This window comes from Mustela lutreola, chromosome 5 (assembly GCF_030435805.1).
Source record: "Mustela lutreola isolate mMusLut2 chromosome 5, mMusLut2.pri, whole genome shotgun sequence".
In the NCBI taxonomy this organism is placed as follows: Eukaryota; Metazoa; Chordata; class Mammalia; order Carnivora; family Mustelidae; genus Mustela; species Mustela lutreola.
Window position 1 is genome coordinate 78,231,196 of NC_081294.1, and position 16,729 is coordinate 78,247,924.

General features: G+C 36.8%; 1 protein-coding gene across 12 annotated transcripts in view; it reads left to right on the forward strand.

The window, feature by feature from the left end:
• The window catches only part of ANKHD1 (ankyrin repeat and KH domain containing 1), a 130,524-nt gene that overhangs the window by 14,081 nt on the left and 99,714 nt on the right, over window positions 1–16,729 (forward strand). For all 12 annotated transcript variants that reach the window (XM_059174780.1, XM_059174774.1, XM_059174778.1 and 9 more), the window contains exon 2: window positions 15,894–16,047. In XM_059174780.1, the coding sequence (XP_059030763.1) occupies window positions 15,894–16,047 (154 nt within the window). The remainder of the gene's footprint in view (window positions 1–15,893; window positions 16,048–16,729) is intronic.

Sequence of the window (16,729 nt, forward strand, 5' to 3'; positions counted from 1 at the left end):
AACCAACTGAGCCACCCAGGCGTCCCTTGATTGGGTTATTTTCTTGTTGAATTTTAAGTGTTCTTTTTACATATTCTGGGTGCTAGTTCCATATTAGGTATGTGATCTGCAAATATTTTTTCTCATTCTTTTGATTGTCTCTTCACTCAGTTATGTCCTTAACATTTTAAAATTTGGGGGAAGCTCAACTTTTATATTACCTATTTTTTTTCTTTTGTTGCTTTTGCCTTTGGTGTCATATCTAAGAAACTGTTGTGTAATCCGCAGTCATGAAGATTTATGCCTGCTTCCTTCTAAGAGTTTTGTAGATTTAACTCTTACATTTATATCTTAGGTGTATTTTGAGTTAATTTTTATATAAGGTGTGAGGTAGAGATTCCACCTCATTCTTTTGAATGTTAATAACCAATTGTCCCAACACCATTTGTTGAAAAGACTGTTTTTTCCTCCAATGAATTGCCTTGGCACCCTTGTCAAAAGTCAGTTGACTGTAAATGAGAGGGTTTATTTCTGTTAAATTCAATTTATCTAGATGTCTTATGCTTATTCCATACTGTCTTGGTTACTGTAGCTTTTTGTAGTAGTACATTTTGAAATGGGAAGGTGTAAGTCCTCCAATTTTGTTCTTTTTCAAGATTGTTTTAGCTATTCTAGGTTATTGGATATGTTCTCCTTCTCTTGATTGGGTCTTCAGAAGAGTTTAATAGGGAGTATGCTGCAGAATCTGTGGTCACACATAAAAGTTCCTTCCCCTCTATTAGTAATATTCTAACTGTCGAAATTTCTGCCCCTCTTATTACACTCTTATTGGACTAGGGGGATAACTCAATGTGTTAAACCTGTGTTTGCCAGCCCATGAGAAGAGCAAGTTGTCACAGTATTAGTATTTGATTATTTTTCATGTATCCTCTCCTTGACAAACCATGGGTATTTGTTTGAGAGGAGATAAAATGGAAGTGGGAGGAGATGGTTGGTTTCCATGGTTGTAGTCTGAATGCATTTGATGTGGACTATAGTCTGCATGAAGAATGTGGGTGGAATTTCTTTTCTTTTCTTTTCTTTCTTTCTTTTTTTTTTTTTTTTTTAGGATAATGGACAAATGAATAAGTGGAATAAAATATAAACCATTAGAGTTTTTGCATTTGGTAGCTTCTAACAACTGCTTAAGAGGTGTGGATCTAATATTTAAGTAACATACAATTTGCTTGACACCCAAGCTAGTGTTATCACCTATGTGATTAAATCGCAAAAACAAATCTTAGATGTCACTGCTCAAATGGTTGCAATTATATTAAATTATTAGTTATTTTCACTCTATGAACAGTAAGAGTATGTACTATAGTACCTGTTTTACTTAGGATTTGATAAAGAAGTTTATTTCCTTTTAATTAGAAGAGAGCATTAATTAAGGCTATACTTAAATCAGGTGCATGGATTTGATCTATTATTCCTCCTCCCGCAAAATTTAGAATAGTATGATAATACAGTATCAAAGATACTTTCCTTTTGTGTATTATTATTTCCTTGTTGCTTATCTGTTACAATCATTCTCTCATTCTCTAGAAAAGAAAATCAGAATTTAGTTTAGGATAGGACCTCTTGTTCATGAATTCACATCATACAAAATAAAGTTATGTCTTTCAGAAATTAGAGTCCTTGGCAGTCTGTTTGTTAGGTATTGTAGAGTGAATTTGTTTATTTGACAGTAATTTATATAGAGCCTACTATTTGATAAACTATTCTACTCTTTAGAATGACAAAGATGAAAAAATGTGGTCCCTGCCCTTAAAGATACTGGTCTTTTCACAAGCATGAACATTTCAGAGAACTTCTTAAAACAAGGTAAATTATTTATTCAAGTTCTATTTGTCCTTCTAACTCCTTTCACATATTAACAGATTTTTTTTGAGGGTGATTAATGCATTGTGTACTTTAATTGCATTACCTCTTTTAATATTTTCATGGTCTTGTGACAATCCACGATCTTAAATGCAAATATCATTCTCTTGTGTAAGCTGGATGATTACTATAAAGTTTGATGTTTAGATGTCATACTTTAGGAGTTTGATGGGTTTTTAAGTGGTAAGTTTAGAGGGCAATGATTAAAAATGAAAGGATACAAAGTTCATTACCATCAGATTGTCTTGTGTTCATATTTAAGCAAAACCACAGCTGCTTCATTATGTTCTGTAAACTCCAAGCATGCCCTGGTTCAGAGCCTTTGGCATTTGTAGTTTGTTCTCTTAGGAACATTCTTCTCTTGTATATCCATGTGGCTTCCATCTCCTACTATTAGCAGTCTGCCAAGAAGCCTTCCAACTGCCTACTATGTGTATGTTGTATAAATAGTACTATGTGTATGTTGTATAAATAGCTCAGGGCACCAGTTTTAATTCTGAACTCATCATTTCCCCCTCCACCCCAATTTTTTTTTTTTTACCTCCACCTTTGTAAATTACATTGCCCTAAAGTTGCTTACTGTTGTCAGAAACCTCACATCTCATATCTGCTATTTCTTCTCACCATACACATCTAAGCAGGCATTAAGTCCTGTAAGTTCTTTCTTAACATCTTGTTTATTTGTCCCTTTCTTTGTTGCTTCTGCCATAAATAAAACCATCATCTTTCAATGGCACTTAATTCACTAATCCCTGGCTCTGTCTACCTTCAAGATTATACCCCTCTAATTTTTACTCTATCTTGCTATCAGAGTAAACTGTCTAATGTCAGTCCAGTCATACCACTATTTTGACAAAAAGCCTTCTCATATCTTTATCTAAGACTCCTTAATGTGGCATACAAGACTATTTAGGATTTGGCTTCTGTTTTTTTTTTTTTTTTTTTTTTAAAGATTTTATTTATTTATTTGACAGAGACAGATCACAAGTAGGCAGAGAGGCAGGCAGAGAGAGAGAGAGGAGGAAGCAGGCTCCCTGCTGAGCAGAGAGCCCGATGCGGGACTTGATCCCAGGACCCTGAGATCATGACCTGAGCCGAAGGCAGCGGCTTAACCCACTGAGCCACCCAGGCGCCCTTGGCTTCTGTTTTTTAAACTCTATCCTTTTTTACCCTACTTTATTTGCTTTTTGTTTCTAGTCATACCAAATTGTTATAGTTCTCTGAGCATATCAGGCTGTTATTGGCCCTGGTTTAATTTGCTTCTGCTGCTTTGGCTTCTAGAATCATAATAGCTACTATATGTTGAGGGCTTATTGTCCACTGGGATATGTACTTACCCATATATTCTCATATATTCTTTACCAGTATCATATGAAGATTTTGGTTTTAATCAAAAATCAAAATTGCAAAAAGTGCCTGGGTGGCTCAGTTGGTTAAGTGTCTACCATTGGCTCAGGTCATGATCCTCGACTCCTGGGATGGAGCCCAACCTCTGGCTCCCTGCTCAGTGGGGAGTTTGCCTCTCCCTCTGCCCCTCACTCAGCTTGTGCACTTGCTCTCCACCCCCCTTACTGTCTCAAATAAATTTTTTTTCAAGTTGCAAAAACAGTTAGCCCCAAATTACAGATGAGGAAACTGATACTTAGAGACATTTTGTGATGTACACAGAGTCGTATATCTAGTAATGGTGGAGTTGGGATTTTATTTTATTTTTTAAAGATTTATTTATTTATTTGAGAGAGAGAAAGATTGGGGAAAGGGGCAGAGGGAGATGAAGAGGATCCCAAGTAGACTCCCCACTAAGCATGGAACCCCGGGGTGGGGCCAGTTCTCACAACCCCGAGATCATTACCTGAGCTGAAATCAAGAGTTGAATGCCTAACCAGCTGAGCCACCCAGGTGCCCCAAAGTTGGTATTTTAATTCAGGTGTCTTGGACTCTTGGATACCTTCTTGTTTCAGAGTTGTCATCTCTAACTCATGTCCTTTATTAGTACTCCAGCTGGAATTGACCATTCCTTTTTCTGTGTTCTCGTGTTGTTTGTATATAACTTTTATAACATCTGTAATAGTTTATTGCATTTACTTGATTTTCTATTTCAATTAGCAAGAGTCATGTTTTATTTATATTTGTATATAATAGATATACAGTATATAATAGAATGTTTGGCATATAGTAGGTGCCGAAAAAATGTTGAATGAATATATCTGTAGTGCTTAATATGCTCATGTTACCTGTTAGCCTAAAATGAGTATGATGGATTCTATATTATTTTTGTGGAGTGGAGAGTAAGAGTATAGGAAGGCAAGGCAAACTGACCTTAATGATAGTAATAGTGATAATATTAATAATAATAATAATAATAACTAATATTTGTTGAGCAGTTACCATGTGTTAAGCACTCTTGTGCAATTTTAGATATAGTATCTTGCTTACTCATCAATAACTCTGTGGTATGGTTACTGCTGTCCTTATTTTATAGCTGAGGTAATTGAGGCTAAAGAGTTAAAACAAGTTAGGTAAGATCACACTATGAGAGATGAGCTGGTTTCCTAAGAGTCCTTGCTCTTAGTCATTATGCTTTCTGCTCCTTATTGGAATTAATTGGAGGTTTATGGGTGTTTGAGGCTCTTTTTAACTTATTAAAATCAAGTATTTCTTTGGAGTGTTGAATGCTTATTTTCTATTTGGGATAATGAGAAGAAGCCAGGACTCCTTTCTAACCTCAACCTTACCCATTTATTATGATAGAGAAAATACAAAGTTTATCCTTTGAACATTAAGATTTTTTTTTTTTTTTTTTTTTTTTGAACATTAAGATTTTTTTGGCTTTAATTGCCAGGTACTTCATTCCTTGTGACTTTTCTAATGAGTATGTGAGCAGTCTTCTTTTTAAAAAACCTATTCTGGCACAAATTTTGTTGTATATGTGTGGTAAATATACATTAGAAATAATGTAGATGTAGGTGCCAGAAATTACTAAATGAAAACATGATTTGTGTGTCTTTTTAAGAACTCTGCCAAAGAGGTGTTAGTGGGTTTGCTAATCTTGATTGCACTTAATTTGATCTAAAGAAGTGTTTTCCTGGGGCACCTGGGGGGCTCAGTCGATTAAGTGTCTGCCTTTGACTCAGATCATGATCACAGAGTCCTGGGATTGAGTCCCACATCAGGCTCCTTCTCAGCGGGGAGCCAGCTTCTCCTCCTGCTTGTGCTCTCTCTCTCTGACAAATAAATAAATAAAATCTTTTTAAAAAATAAAAAGGTTTTGGGGCACCGGGGTGGCTCAGTGGGTTAAAGACTCTGCCTTTGGCTCCGGTCATGATCCCAAGGTCCTGGGATCTAGCCCCACATCGGGCTGTCTGCTCAGCAGGGAGCCTGCTTCCTCCTCTCTCTCTCTCTGCCTGCCTCTCAGCCTACTTGTGATCTCTATCTGTCAAATAAATAAATAAAATCTTTTTAAAAAATAAAAAAATAAAAAGGTTTTTCCTGACATTGTTACTGTTTTTAAACTGAAGCATTACCGTACTTGTAGTTTTTTTGCTTACTTTGTTGGTTAATATTTTAGTAATACTCCATTGTTGAGAAGATTCACTTAATACAGTTTGGTGTGGTAAAAAGAGTATGAGCTTTGGCATCCAAAATATATGGCTTCAGATCCTGTATGATTATGCGATATTGGGCAAGTCCCATAACTTTCGTGAGTTTCAGTTACTTAAAATTAAAGTCATCTAATATACTTCATCAAGTAGTTAAGACGACTGAATTGGGAGGCACCTGGGTGGCTCAGTCAGTTACTCTTCCAACTCTTGGTTTCTGCTCAGGTAATGATCTCTGGGTTGTGAGATTGAGCCCCAAGTTGGGCTCTGTGCTTAAGATTCTCTCTCTCGGGGCATCTGGGTGTCTCAGTCATTAACTGACTACCTTGGGCTCATGTCATGATCCCAGGGTCTTAGGATCAAACCCCGCCTCAGGCTCCCTGCTTGGCAGGGAAGCCTGCTTCTCCCTCTCCCACTCCCCCTGCTTCTGCTCCCTCTCTCACTGTGTTTCTGTCAAATAAATAAATAAATAAATAATCTTTTAGGGAAAAAAATTATCCTCTCTCTCCCTCTCCCCTGCTCTCTCTAAAATAAATAAATAAATATTTTTAAAAAGATGATTGATTGGAATAATATAGAAAATGCTGGTAAATGTGAGGCATTTTGTTAATGGTAGCCTGTTTTTTTAATGCTCTTAATTCATGGTAGCTTTTTTTTTTTTTTTTTTAAAATAGTACAGTTTTTGGGATGCCTGGGTGGCTCAGTGGGTTAAAGGCTCTGTCTTCAGCTCAGGTCATGATCCCAGGGTCCTGGGATTGAGCCTCGCATTGGGCTCTCTGCTCAGTGGGGAGCCTGCTTCCCTTCCTCTCTCTCTGCCTGCCTCTCTGCCTACTTGTGATCTCTGTCTGTCAAATAAATAAGAAAATAAAAACTTAAAAAAAAAAGAAAATAAACAGCACAGTTTTTAATTTTTTTTTTTTTATCATTTTGTTAAGCAAACTCTTTGCCCAAGGTGGGACTTGAACTCATGACCCTGAGATTAAGAGTCACATGCTCTACCAACTCAGCCAGCCAGGCCCCCCAAGTAGCAATTGCTTTTAAGAAGACCTTCCTTTTCCCCATTTTTAATTAGAAGAATAAAAAAAAATAGATTCTGGGGGCGCCTGGTTGGCTCAGTGGGTTAAAGCCTCTGCCTTTGGCTCAGGTCATAATCCCGGGGTCCTGGGATCGAGCCCCGCATTGGGCTCTTTGCTCAGCAGAGAGCCTGCTTCCCCCTCTTTCTCTCTGCCTACTTGTGATCTCTGTCTGTCAAATAAATAAAATCTTAAAAGAAAAAATTTTTTAAATAAAAAAATAGAGTCTGTATTAAAACTATACATTAGAAATTGTGTTTCTGTAATTGAGCAAAGTGAAGTTAATTTTCTCTAGCTTTAACTTAGCATTAGGAAAAGCACACTGGCTCTCTATTGAACTGTATGAAATTAATCAACTTCAGGAAACCCAAGGTACCATTACTGTTTTTTGAGAAGAGGATTGTGGGTCTGAAATTAGAAATACAACTTTCCTTGTAGAAAGAAACTTGAAAAGTTTTATGTTAAGAAATATAGCCTTTTCATTCCAGTATCCAGATGTTTTTGCTGATTTTATTGGGTCTTATGGTATCAGCAAAACTCATTCCTAAATTTATCATTATTTGGTCCTAAATTGCAACTATATTACTTTCTCCCTTTGAGTGCATCTTGGGGCATATTTGTGGTGATACTACTGTCAAAACTTTTGAATACTGTGTTTTTTGCAAAAAAGAATTGCTCTGTCCTTCAGTAATTATCTTTTGGAACACTGATCCATAATTTTTGCTCTTCCAAGTAGAGCTCGATCATAAACCCCTACATTCTAAAATGGTATAAATGCTGATTCTGACTTAAAGTAGAGGGCTTACTTTGAGTGGGTAAAAGTAGGACATACTGGTCTGTCCAAATATAAGCTGTCAAAAGAGAAGAGATACAGCAAATAAATTTTTTTAAATGTTTCCGATGTTTACAATGTTTTATGTAGATTTCCATTTTAAATTATGAAATCTGAATCTCTTTTTCTTTTCAAGAGACCTCTTTAATAAATGTATTTATTTTTTAGTAATCTCTACACCCAATGTGAAACCTGAACTCACAACTCGAAGATCAAGAGCTACACACTCCTCTGACTGAGCCAGCTTCTCAAATCTGAGTCTTTTAAGGGAGCTTTATTATTTTTTTTCCAAAGATTTTATTTATTTATTTGACAGACAGAGATCACAAGTAGGCAGAGAGGCAGGCAGAGAGGGAGGGAAACGCAGGCTCCCTGCCGAGCAGAGAGCCCGATGCGGGGCTCTATCCCAGGACCCTGGGATCACGACCTGAGCCGAAGGCAGAGGCTTAATCCACTGAGCCACCCAGGCACCCCATGGGAGCTTTATTTTTGAAAGTTTGTGAGAGGAGGTAGTATAAAACATTTACCCTTCTCATTGGTCCAGTTGGAATTCATGGGAGTGATGATTATTCTTAAAGTTTGGCAGACACAAAATTTGTGGCTACTAATATTTTAGTCCTCAGCTCAAAATACAAATTTATTTAACATGTTTAAAATAAAAGTTTCATAATTCATTGTTAGGTGTTCTGCATAAATGTTCTGTATAAATGTATTTTCAACTTATATTTGAGAGCTTGGTAGTTTATTTGCTTGTTGCATGAGATGACCAAATGACTGGAGAATATATAAGCAAATATATATAATATACATGTTTTATGCTCAAATGTTCCTTTTTTACTAACTTACTAACAATTGCTATTTTTAGAAATATACCTTATAGAAAGTAGCAGTTGGTTATTGGACAAATATATAGGTGAGGTATTATTGTTTTACTTTTTTAAGACTTAAACCATATTAATATTGTTAATGTTTTAATTATAACACTGCTTATAACTTACACTTGATAGAAATTGCATGGGGTTTTGTTGTTGTTTTTTAGTGAAATTAAGTTTTGGCCAAAGCATAGCTTAGTTAATAAATGATTTTTCTAACTAGATTTTGGCCAGGTATCTGACTTTGTTTTTTAAGATGGCAGTAGTTGAGTCTGTGGTTAGTCTTTCTAGTAACTGTTGTCATTCAGTTGTTCATTTCTTGAAATGTCAAATAGGATAAAAAATAGGAGAAAATGCTTGTTCCCCTTTTCCACCCTGCCCCCACTTTGTTTAAATTCCAGTTGAAGCTACTATACTTATTTATTTATTTATTTTTATTAGCATATAATGTATTATGGCGCGTAGGTGGCTCAGTCGGTTGGGTGTCTGCTTTCAGCTCAGGTCTGGATGGATCCAGCCCTGCATCTGGCTCCCCTGTATCTGGCTCCCTGTTCCCTCTCTCACTGTCTCTCTCTCTCTCTCTGTCAAATAAATAAATAAGATCTTAAAAAAAAATAAAACATATAATGTATTATTTGTTCCAGGGTTACAGGTCTGACTCATCAGTCTTACACAAGTCACAGCACTCACTATAGCACATACCCGCCCCAGTGTCCATTGCCCAGCCACCTCATCCCTCCCAACCCCCTCCACTCTGCAACCCTGTTTGTTGCCTAAGGTTAAGAGTTTCTTATGGTTTGTCTCCCTCTCTGGTTTCCTCCTTTCATTTTTCCCTCCCTTCCCCTATGATCCTCTGTCTTGTTTCTCAAATTCCTCATATCAGTGAGATACAAAATAAGTCAGAGAAAAACAATTATCATATACGCATGTCTTTTTTTTTTTAAAAGATTTTATTTATTTATTTGACAGGTCAGAAGTGGGCAGAGAGGCAGGGCGGTGGGAGGGCGCCGTGTTGAAGCAGGCACCCTGCTGAGCAGAGAGATAGATGCTCCATCCCAGGACCCTGAGATCATGCATGACCCAAGCCAAAAGCAGAGGCTCAACCCACTGAGCCGTCCAGGTGCCCCTACTCCTGTCTTTAAAGAAGGAAGGGTGAGGAAAGACTTTTGAGATGGAAGACATAAAGTGCTTTGCCTATAGCATTAAGAAAAGATTACCTATAAATGAAGAGTATTTTGGGGGGGCCAGATTCCCTCTTATCTTTTTTCTTCCACCTTTTGTTTTTGTACCTAATATAGGAAAAAAAATCTTATCTTAAGACTTAAGATAAACTTTCTTGTCATTGGGAAAAACAGTACCAATATTGGTGAATGTTTTGTGTTTGCTGCTCAGTGTAGCTGCTTGATCGAGAGTTATATAATTATCATTGGGCAGTAAGGACATTTCTGTGATCCTTTAGCTTTATGTAAGATACTTCTGGGCTACTGTATTCATTTATATGATAAGGACTAATTTAATTAGATACATTATTTTGGACTTACACATTTTCCAGATTTTTTTTTTTTGGACTCTATCACCAAGACTTTTATGTTACATGTACAGAATTGGTCTAATTTTAGTATTTCCGTGTTCCTGTAAATGGTTTCCATGTTGGCTGGTTAAGGTAATGCTATTGCAATCTGAATTATAAAAATATGTCTTCTAACAGGTTTACCAGGTAAGATATTTATGAACTGCCATAGGATATTATGAACTGCCAAATGTTCCCAGGGTAATAGACTAACCGGATATTTTGCCCTTTTATTGATTCCATATTGAGGCAGGCTTTTAAAATTTTAGAGAGGGTAGGACAAAGGATTTATTAGAGTTACGTGCTTTTTGGCATATCTAATCATATTCAGATCATCTGTGTGTATAGTTATATATAATTACAACTCATTCTGGGAAACTTGAGATTTTCCCACAAGTGTTGTAGTTATTTAAAATTTGATCCTTTTATTATTCATTTATTTATTTTTAAGTTTTATTTATTTAAGTAATCTCTGCTTCCCACGTGGAGCTTAAACTCATGACCCTGAGATCAAGAGTTGCACATTCCTCTGATTGAGGCAGCCAGGAGCTCTTACAATTTGATCTTTTGGGTCAGAACTTAAATATAAAATGCCTAAAACTACACTTGAAAATTGAAGTGATCATGACAAGAAAAAAATATATACCTATGAAATGGTGGATTTTAATTAAACTTTCTGTGGTGGTCATTTCACAGTGCATACATATACAAAATCATTATGTTAGTACACCTTAAACTCATGTAATGTTGTATGTCAGTTATATCTTAATGAAACTGGAAAAAAAATTTTAAAAAAGAATTTAAGTGAATTCTGATGAAAATGTATCATGTGAGATTCTCAGTAAATATTATTATTTCAGTTTGAAGGGCACAGAAGATAAAACACTGTGATGAGGGACAGGACAAAAGAGTTGTAATTACACAGAATTAATATTCTAATATTCTAAGAATTACATTAATATTCATATTTACAATATACAGTATTCAAGATTTACATTCATATAGTGTTTTATTATTTTCAAATTATTTTACCTTATTTCATCATCATAGCACTGTAAGATAGGTGGGGCAGATGTTTTCTTTATTTATTAAGGAAGAAATGGAACATCAGAAAGGGAGAAAGTGACATGCTTAATGTCACACATAGTGCCTGGTGAAACTGACGCTTCAGCCTAATTCTCCTGAGCTGTAGTTCAGTTATTCTTTTTTTTTTTTTTTTTTTTTTAGATTTTATTTATTTATTTGACAGAGAGAGATCACAAGTAGTAGGCATAGAGGCAGGCAGAGAGAGAGAGAGGAGGAAGCAGGCTCCCTGCTGAGCAGAGAGCCCGATGTGGTACTAGATCCCAGGACCTGAGATTATGACCCGAGCGGAAGGCAGCGACTTAACCCACTGAGCCACCCAGGCGCCCTAGTTCAGTTATTCTTTCCATTATGTCATGTTGCCTTACTGAAACTTGAATTTATATGTGTTTTAAGATGTAGGAGAATTAAACTGGATAAACTGTCTTATGAATTTTAAATTTTAGAGAGAAGTTACAAGCCCCTGGAAGGGACATACCTATATTTTGTGTTTTTTTTCCAAACTTGATTCTTCCCAAACACTTGGGAAGGTGCTGCTTGGGAATATGTGACACTAATATTACTGCTATTAGTGTACTTTTTATTTCTCTTTGAAGCCTTTTGTGATAGCCATGTTACCTTTGACTTACATCTTCTGCCACATTTTCATACTGTTGAGGTGCTTCATATAAAACAGGACTTCAGGGTGCCTGGGTGGCTCAGTAGATTAAGCCTCTGCCATGGGCTCAGGTAAGGATCCCAGGGTCCCGGAATCGAGCCCCGCATCAGGCTCCCTGCTCAGCAGGGAATTTGTTTCTCCCTCGCTATCTGCCCCTACCCTTACTTGCCCCCCTACTCGGGTATACACACCCTCTCTCTATCTGTAGTGTTCTCTCTTTCAAATAAATAAATAAAATCTTTAAAATAAAATGAGGACTTAAGTAAATATTCGGAAAGTGAATAAGCAAGAATAGAGAATTCTTAACTTGGATTTTTAAAGCGTTAACACAGTGCAAATCTGTATTTGTCTCCAAAATATGTTTAATACCACATTAAATGAATGCTTTTTATAAAATAGAAATGTTAACATTTTTTTTCTGAAGATTTTGTTTATTCTCTCTCTGTCTCAAATAAATAAATAAATAAACAAAGTCTTTTAAAAAGGTGGGGGGTGCACCTGGGTGGGCTCACTTGATTAAGTGGCTGCCTACAGCTGGAGTCATAATCCCGGCATCCTAGGATTCACCCCGACCCCCAAAAGAGGGAGTCTCTTTCTTCCTCTGCCCTTCACTCTGCTCATGCATGTGCTTGTTCGCTCTCTCTCTTTCTTTAAAATCTTTTAAAAATTTTATTTATTTATTTGTCAGAGAGAGCAAGAGAGAACAAACATGGAGAGCGAAAGGGTGAGGGAGAAGCAGGCTTCCCGCTGAGCAGGGAGTCCAGTGTGGGACTCAACCCAGGACCCTGGGATCATGACCTGAGCCCAAGGCAGATGCTTAACTGACCAAGACACCCAGGTGTCCCAGAAATGTTAACTTTGCTATACCGTCTGTAATAAAAAAATTCCAGAATTTGGCATGATGGTTTTATCTGTCCTTAAAACTGGCAGGTATACTTATTTGCAAACACCTAATAATTTCTTGGGCCTGTGAGATTTTTATTGTACAAGCAGTTATATTTTCATATCATTTAATGACGGATAGGATACATTTATCTTGAAATGGGTCTAGAATGGCATCTTTGTCTGTAATTACATATTAAAGAAACTGTATAGCAGCAGAGTAACGTGTTTCAGTGTTATTATCAGTTGTGAAGTTAAAGCTTTATTTTGTAAAATTTTAGTACTTCACTAGGTAATAAAATGTATCCTAATCATTTTAACTTTACTGTCTTTCTTAGGATGTTTATTTGGTGGCCATTATGAAACTGATGACAAACTAACCAGATATGCCAAGTAATGTAGTCCAAATACTGTGGCCCTCTGAAGTAGCATTGCCTAGTAGTTAAGAGCATAGACTGTAGCTTTGTGGTGGGGTTTGAAAACAGTCTGTCATTTATTAGCTGTGTGGCCTTGGAGAAGTACTTAACCTTTCTGTTCCTTTTTTTCTATCTGTCTCCAAATATAAATGTACTTTTATATTCAAATGTAAATCTATGTGTTTACGTATTGTAGACCTATCTGGGTACATAAATATATACTCAGGATTATATACATAATAGTCATGTTCATGTTACATATATATATGTATATATACATATATACTTTTAGCAAAATAAAGATCATACTATTTTGAATCTTGTGATTTTCATTTCACTTTACGAATACTTTCTCATGTCACCATATTTGCTTCAGAAACATTTTTTTTTTAAGATTTTATTTATTTATTTGACAGAGAGAGATCACAAGTAGGCAGAGAGGCAGGCAGAGAGGGGGAAGCAGGTGCCCCACCAAGCTGAGAGCCCGATGTGGGGCTCGACCCCAGGACCTTGGGATCATGACCTGAGCCGAAGGCAGAGGCTTAACCCACTGAGCCACCCAGGCACCCCAAGAAACATTGCTTTTTTGTTGTTGTTGTTGTTTTTTAAAGATTTTATTTATTTATCAGAGAGAGGGCGGGGGAGAGAGCGAGCACAGGCAGACAGAATGGCAGGCAGAGGCAGAGGGAGAAGCAGGTTCTCTGCTGAGCAAGGAGCCCGATGTGGGATTCGATCCCAGGACGCTGGGATCATGACCTGAGCCGAAGGCAGCTGCTCAACCAACTGAGCCACCCAGGCGTCCATGTTGTTGTTGTTGTTGTTTTTAAAGATTTTATTTATTTTTTTGACAGAAAGAGATCACAAGTAGGCAGAGAGGCAGGCAGAGAAAGAGAGGAGGAAGCAGGCTCCCTGCCGAGCAGAGAGCCCGATGCGGGGCTCGATCCCAGGACCCTGGGATCATGACCTGAGCCGAAGGCAGCGGCTTAACCCACTGAGCCACCCAGGCACCCAGAAACATTGTTTTTAATGACATGGTAGTCCATCCTGTGAATGGACAGAATGTATTTACCAAATTACCAATTGTAGTTTTTTCCCCCTCTCATTTTTGGAATTTGAATTAATGTGCAGTGACCATCCTTGCATATTTTTGTCTTGCTTTCAGATACCTTTTTACAATTTTATTTATTGTTTTATTAATATATAATTTATTATTTGCTTTAGGGGTACAGGTCTGTGAATCATCTGTCTTACACAATTCACAGCACTCACCATAGCACATACCTTCCCCAGTGTCCATAACCCAGCCACCCTATCCCTCCCTTTCTCACCCCCCCAGCAGCCCTCCGTTTGTTTCCCAAGATTAAGAGTATCTTATGGTTTGTCGCCTTCCGAATCACATCTTGTTTCATTTTTTCCTTCCTTTCCCCCCATGACCCCCCGCCCTTCCTCTCAGATCCTCATATCAGAGAGATCATATAATAATTCTTTCTCTGACTGAGTTATTTCTCTTAGCATAATACCCTCTAGTTCTATCCTCGTCGTTGCAAATGGCAAGATTTCGGCTTTTTTTGGATGGCTGCATAGTATTCCATTGTATATATATACCACATCTTCTTTATCCATTCATCTGTTGATGGATATCTAGGTTCTTTCCATAGTTTGGTTATTGTGGACATTGTTGCTATCAACATTGGGTTGCACGTGCCCCTTTGGATCACTCCATTTGTATCTTTAGGGGGAATACCCAGTAGTGCGATAGCTGGGTCATAGGGTAGCTCTAGGATAGATTCCTTAAAATGGAATTACTGAATCAAAGGGCATGAGCCTTTTAAAGCATTTTGAAACACATTTCCAAATTGCTTCTCTGAAAAATTGTACATATTTTATTTGTTAAGAAAACTCATTTTAAATTAAAAAAAAAAAAAGAAAACTCATTTTAGAATTAAGTTGATTTGGGGCACCTGGGTGGCTCAGTGGGTTAAGGCCTCTGCCTTTGGCTCGGGTCATGATCTCAGAGTCCTGGGATTGAGCCCCACATCGGGCTCTCTGTGCAGCAGGGAGCCTGCTTCCTCCTTTCTCTCTGCCTGCCTCTCTGCCTACTTGTGATCTCTTGTCTGTCAAATAAATAAAATCTTTAAAAAAATTTTTTAGAATTAAGTTGATTTGAAATTAGAGGGTTACATGCTTATTTTCATAAGTTGCTTTTGCTTATACTATTCATTCATTTCAACAAATGTGAATTCAATACCTCCTGTATATGAGGTATTCTTGGGCCCAGAGGACAAAAGCAGTGAACAAACAGGTGTGTTTCTTAACTTCATGGAGCTTTCTTATCTATAGGTTTCCAGATATTTGCAGTGTATTAAATCTTATTTTCTTTTAAGAATCAGAATTTAGTAAATTGATTAAAAGAGGAAAAATGGAGCCTTGCTGACATATCCATGCTATCTAGTCTTTTTAGTATTTAGTCCTATTTATTATTTTTTTTTAAGAGTTTATTTATTTATTTGACAGAGAGATAGATCACAAGTAGGCAGAGAAGCAGGCAGAGGGAGAGGGGAAAGAAGGCTCCCTGACAAGCAGAGAGCCCGATGCGGGGCTCAATCCCAGGACCCTGAGATCATGACCCGAGCCGAAGGCAGATGCTTAATGCACTGAGCCACCCAGGTGCCCCAGTATTTAGTCCTATTTAGATCTTTCCAGGGATTATGTTCTTGTACTTGTTTCATTATAAAGAAAAAAACAAAAACTGCTTTTCAAGCTCCATGCTAGGCACAGAAGGTACAGTGTTCTTCAGGAAACTGGAATCTGCTGTCTCTGAGTTACACTGTAGTCATGTCTGAAGATATGAGGCTCCTTCAAAGTCCCTTCCCACAACCCCATATTTCTATAGTAATTTATCTGCTTATACTTATATTCCAAATCAGAAATCATATTATCTTAAATTGCTGTTATTCTACCAATATTGAGATCAGTTTCATGGCTATTACATTTTTAATTCATAAACAGGTTGAATCATTTATTTTGGACCAAGAAGATCTGGATAACCCAGTACTTAAAACAACATCAGAGATATTCTTATCGAGCACTGCAGAAGGAGCAGACTTACGTACTGTGGATCCAGAGACACAGGCACGATTAGAAGCATTGCTGGAAGCAGCAGGTAATTTATTTCTGGTTTTCTTATTTTCATTTCTTTAAAAGTCTAGATCTCTATACAAAGCTGTATAAAATTACCCCCAAACTATGACATTATATGAAATTTGAACTCTTAAGATATATTATGTTTTGTATTTCCTAACGAAAATGTTCACATTTCATATTTCAAAAATTCTTAGTTGAAAGTTTTCAATGGATGATTGTAGGGCTCAGCACTGTATTTAAGGTCTTAGATAATCAGCTGGTTATTAAGGAAAACTTAAGCTATTACTAATTACATTATAAATGTGGGAGATAAATTCATCAGATTATGAATCTTTGATCTTAACTGATTTGGGTATTCTGCATGTGCTTATTTACATATTCACTTTCATCTAGGGGTAACTTAATTATAAATTGCTATTTTTTTCTTAGTAGACAATTAAATAAAAATTGGACATAAAATTAGACTGAAATATACCAAGCTTTATATCAACTTCTTGTTGATATAAACAGAAAACAGAAAAATCTGTGATAAGCATACTTTCTCACTAATATATATATATACTCATCACTGTTTTGTATTGTACAACATGCATATTATTTGTTATACCAGGTTTCAATTCCACTGTAATGAAAGCCTTTTATCAACTAAAATTGTTTCAAGAAGGAAGTTTATTTTTTCTAATTTTTGTGTATTGCTTTTC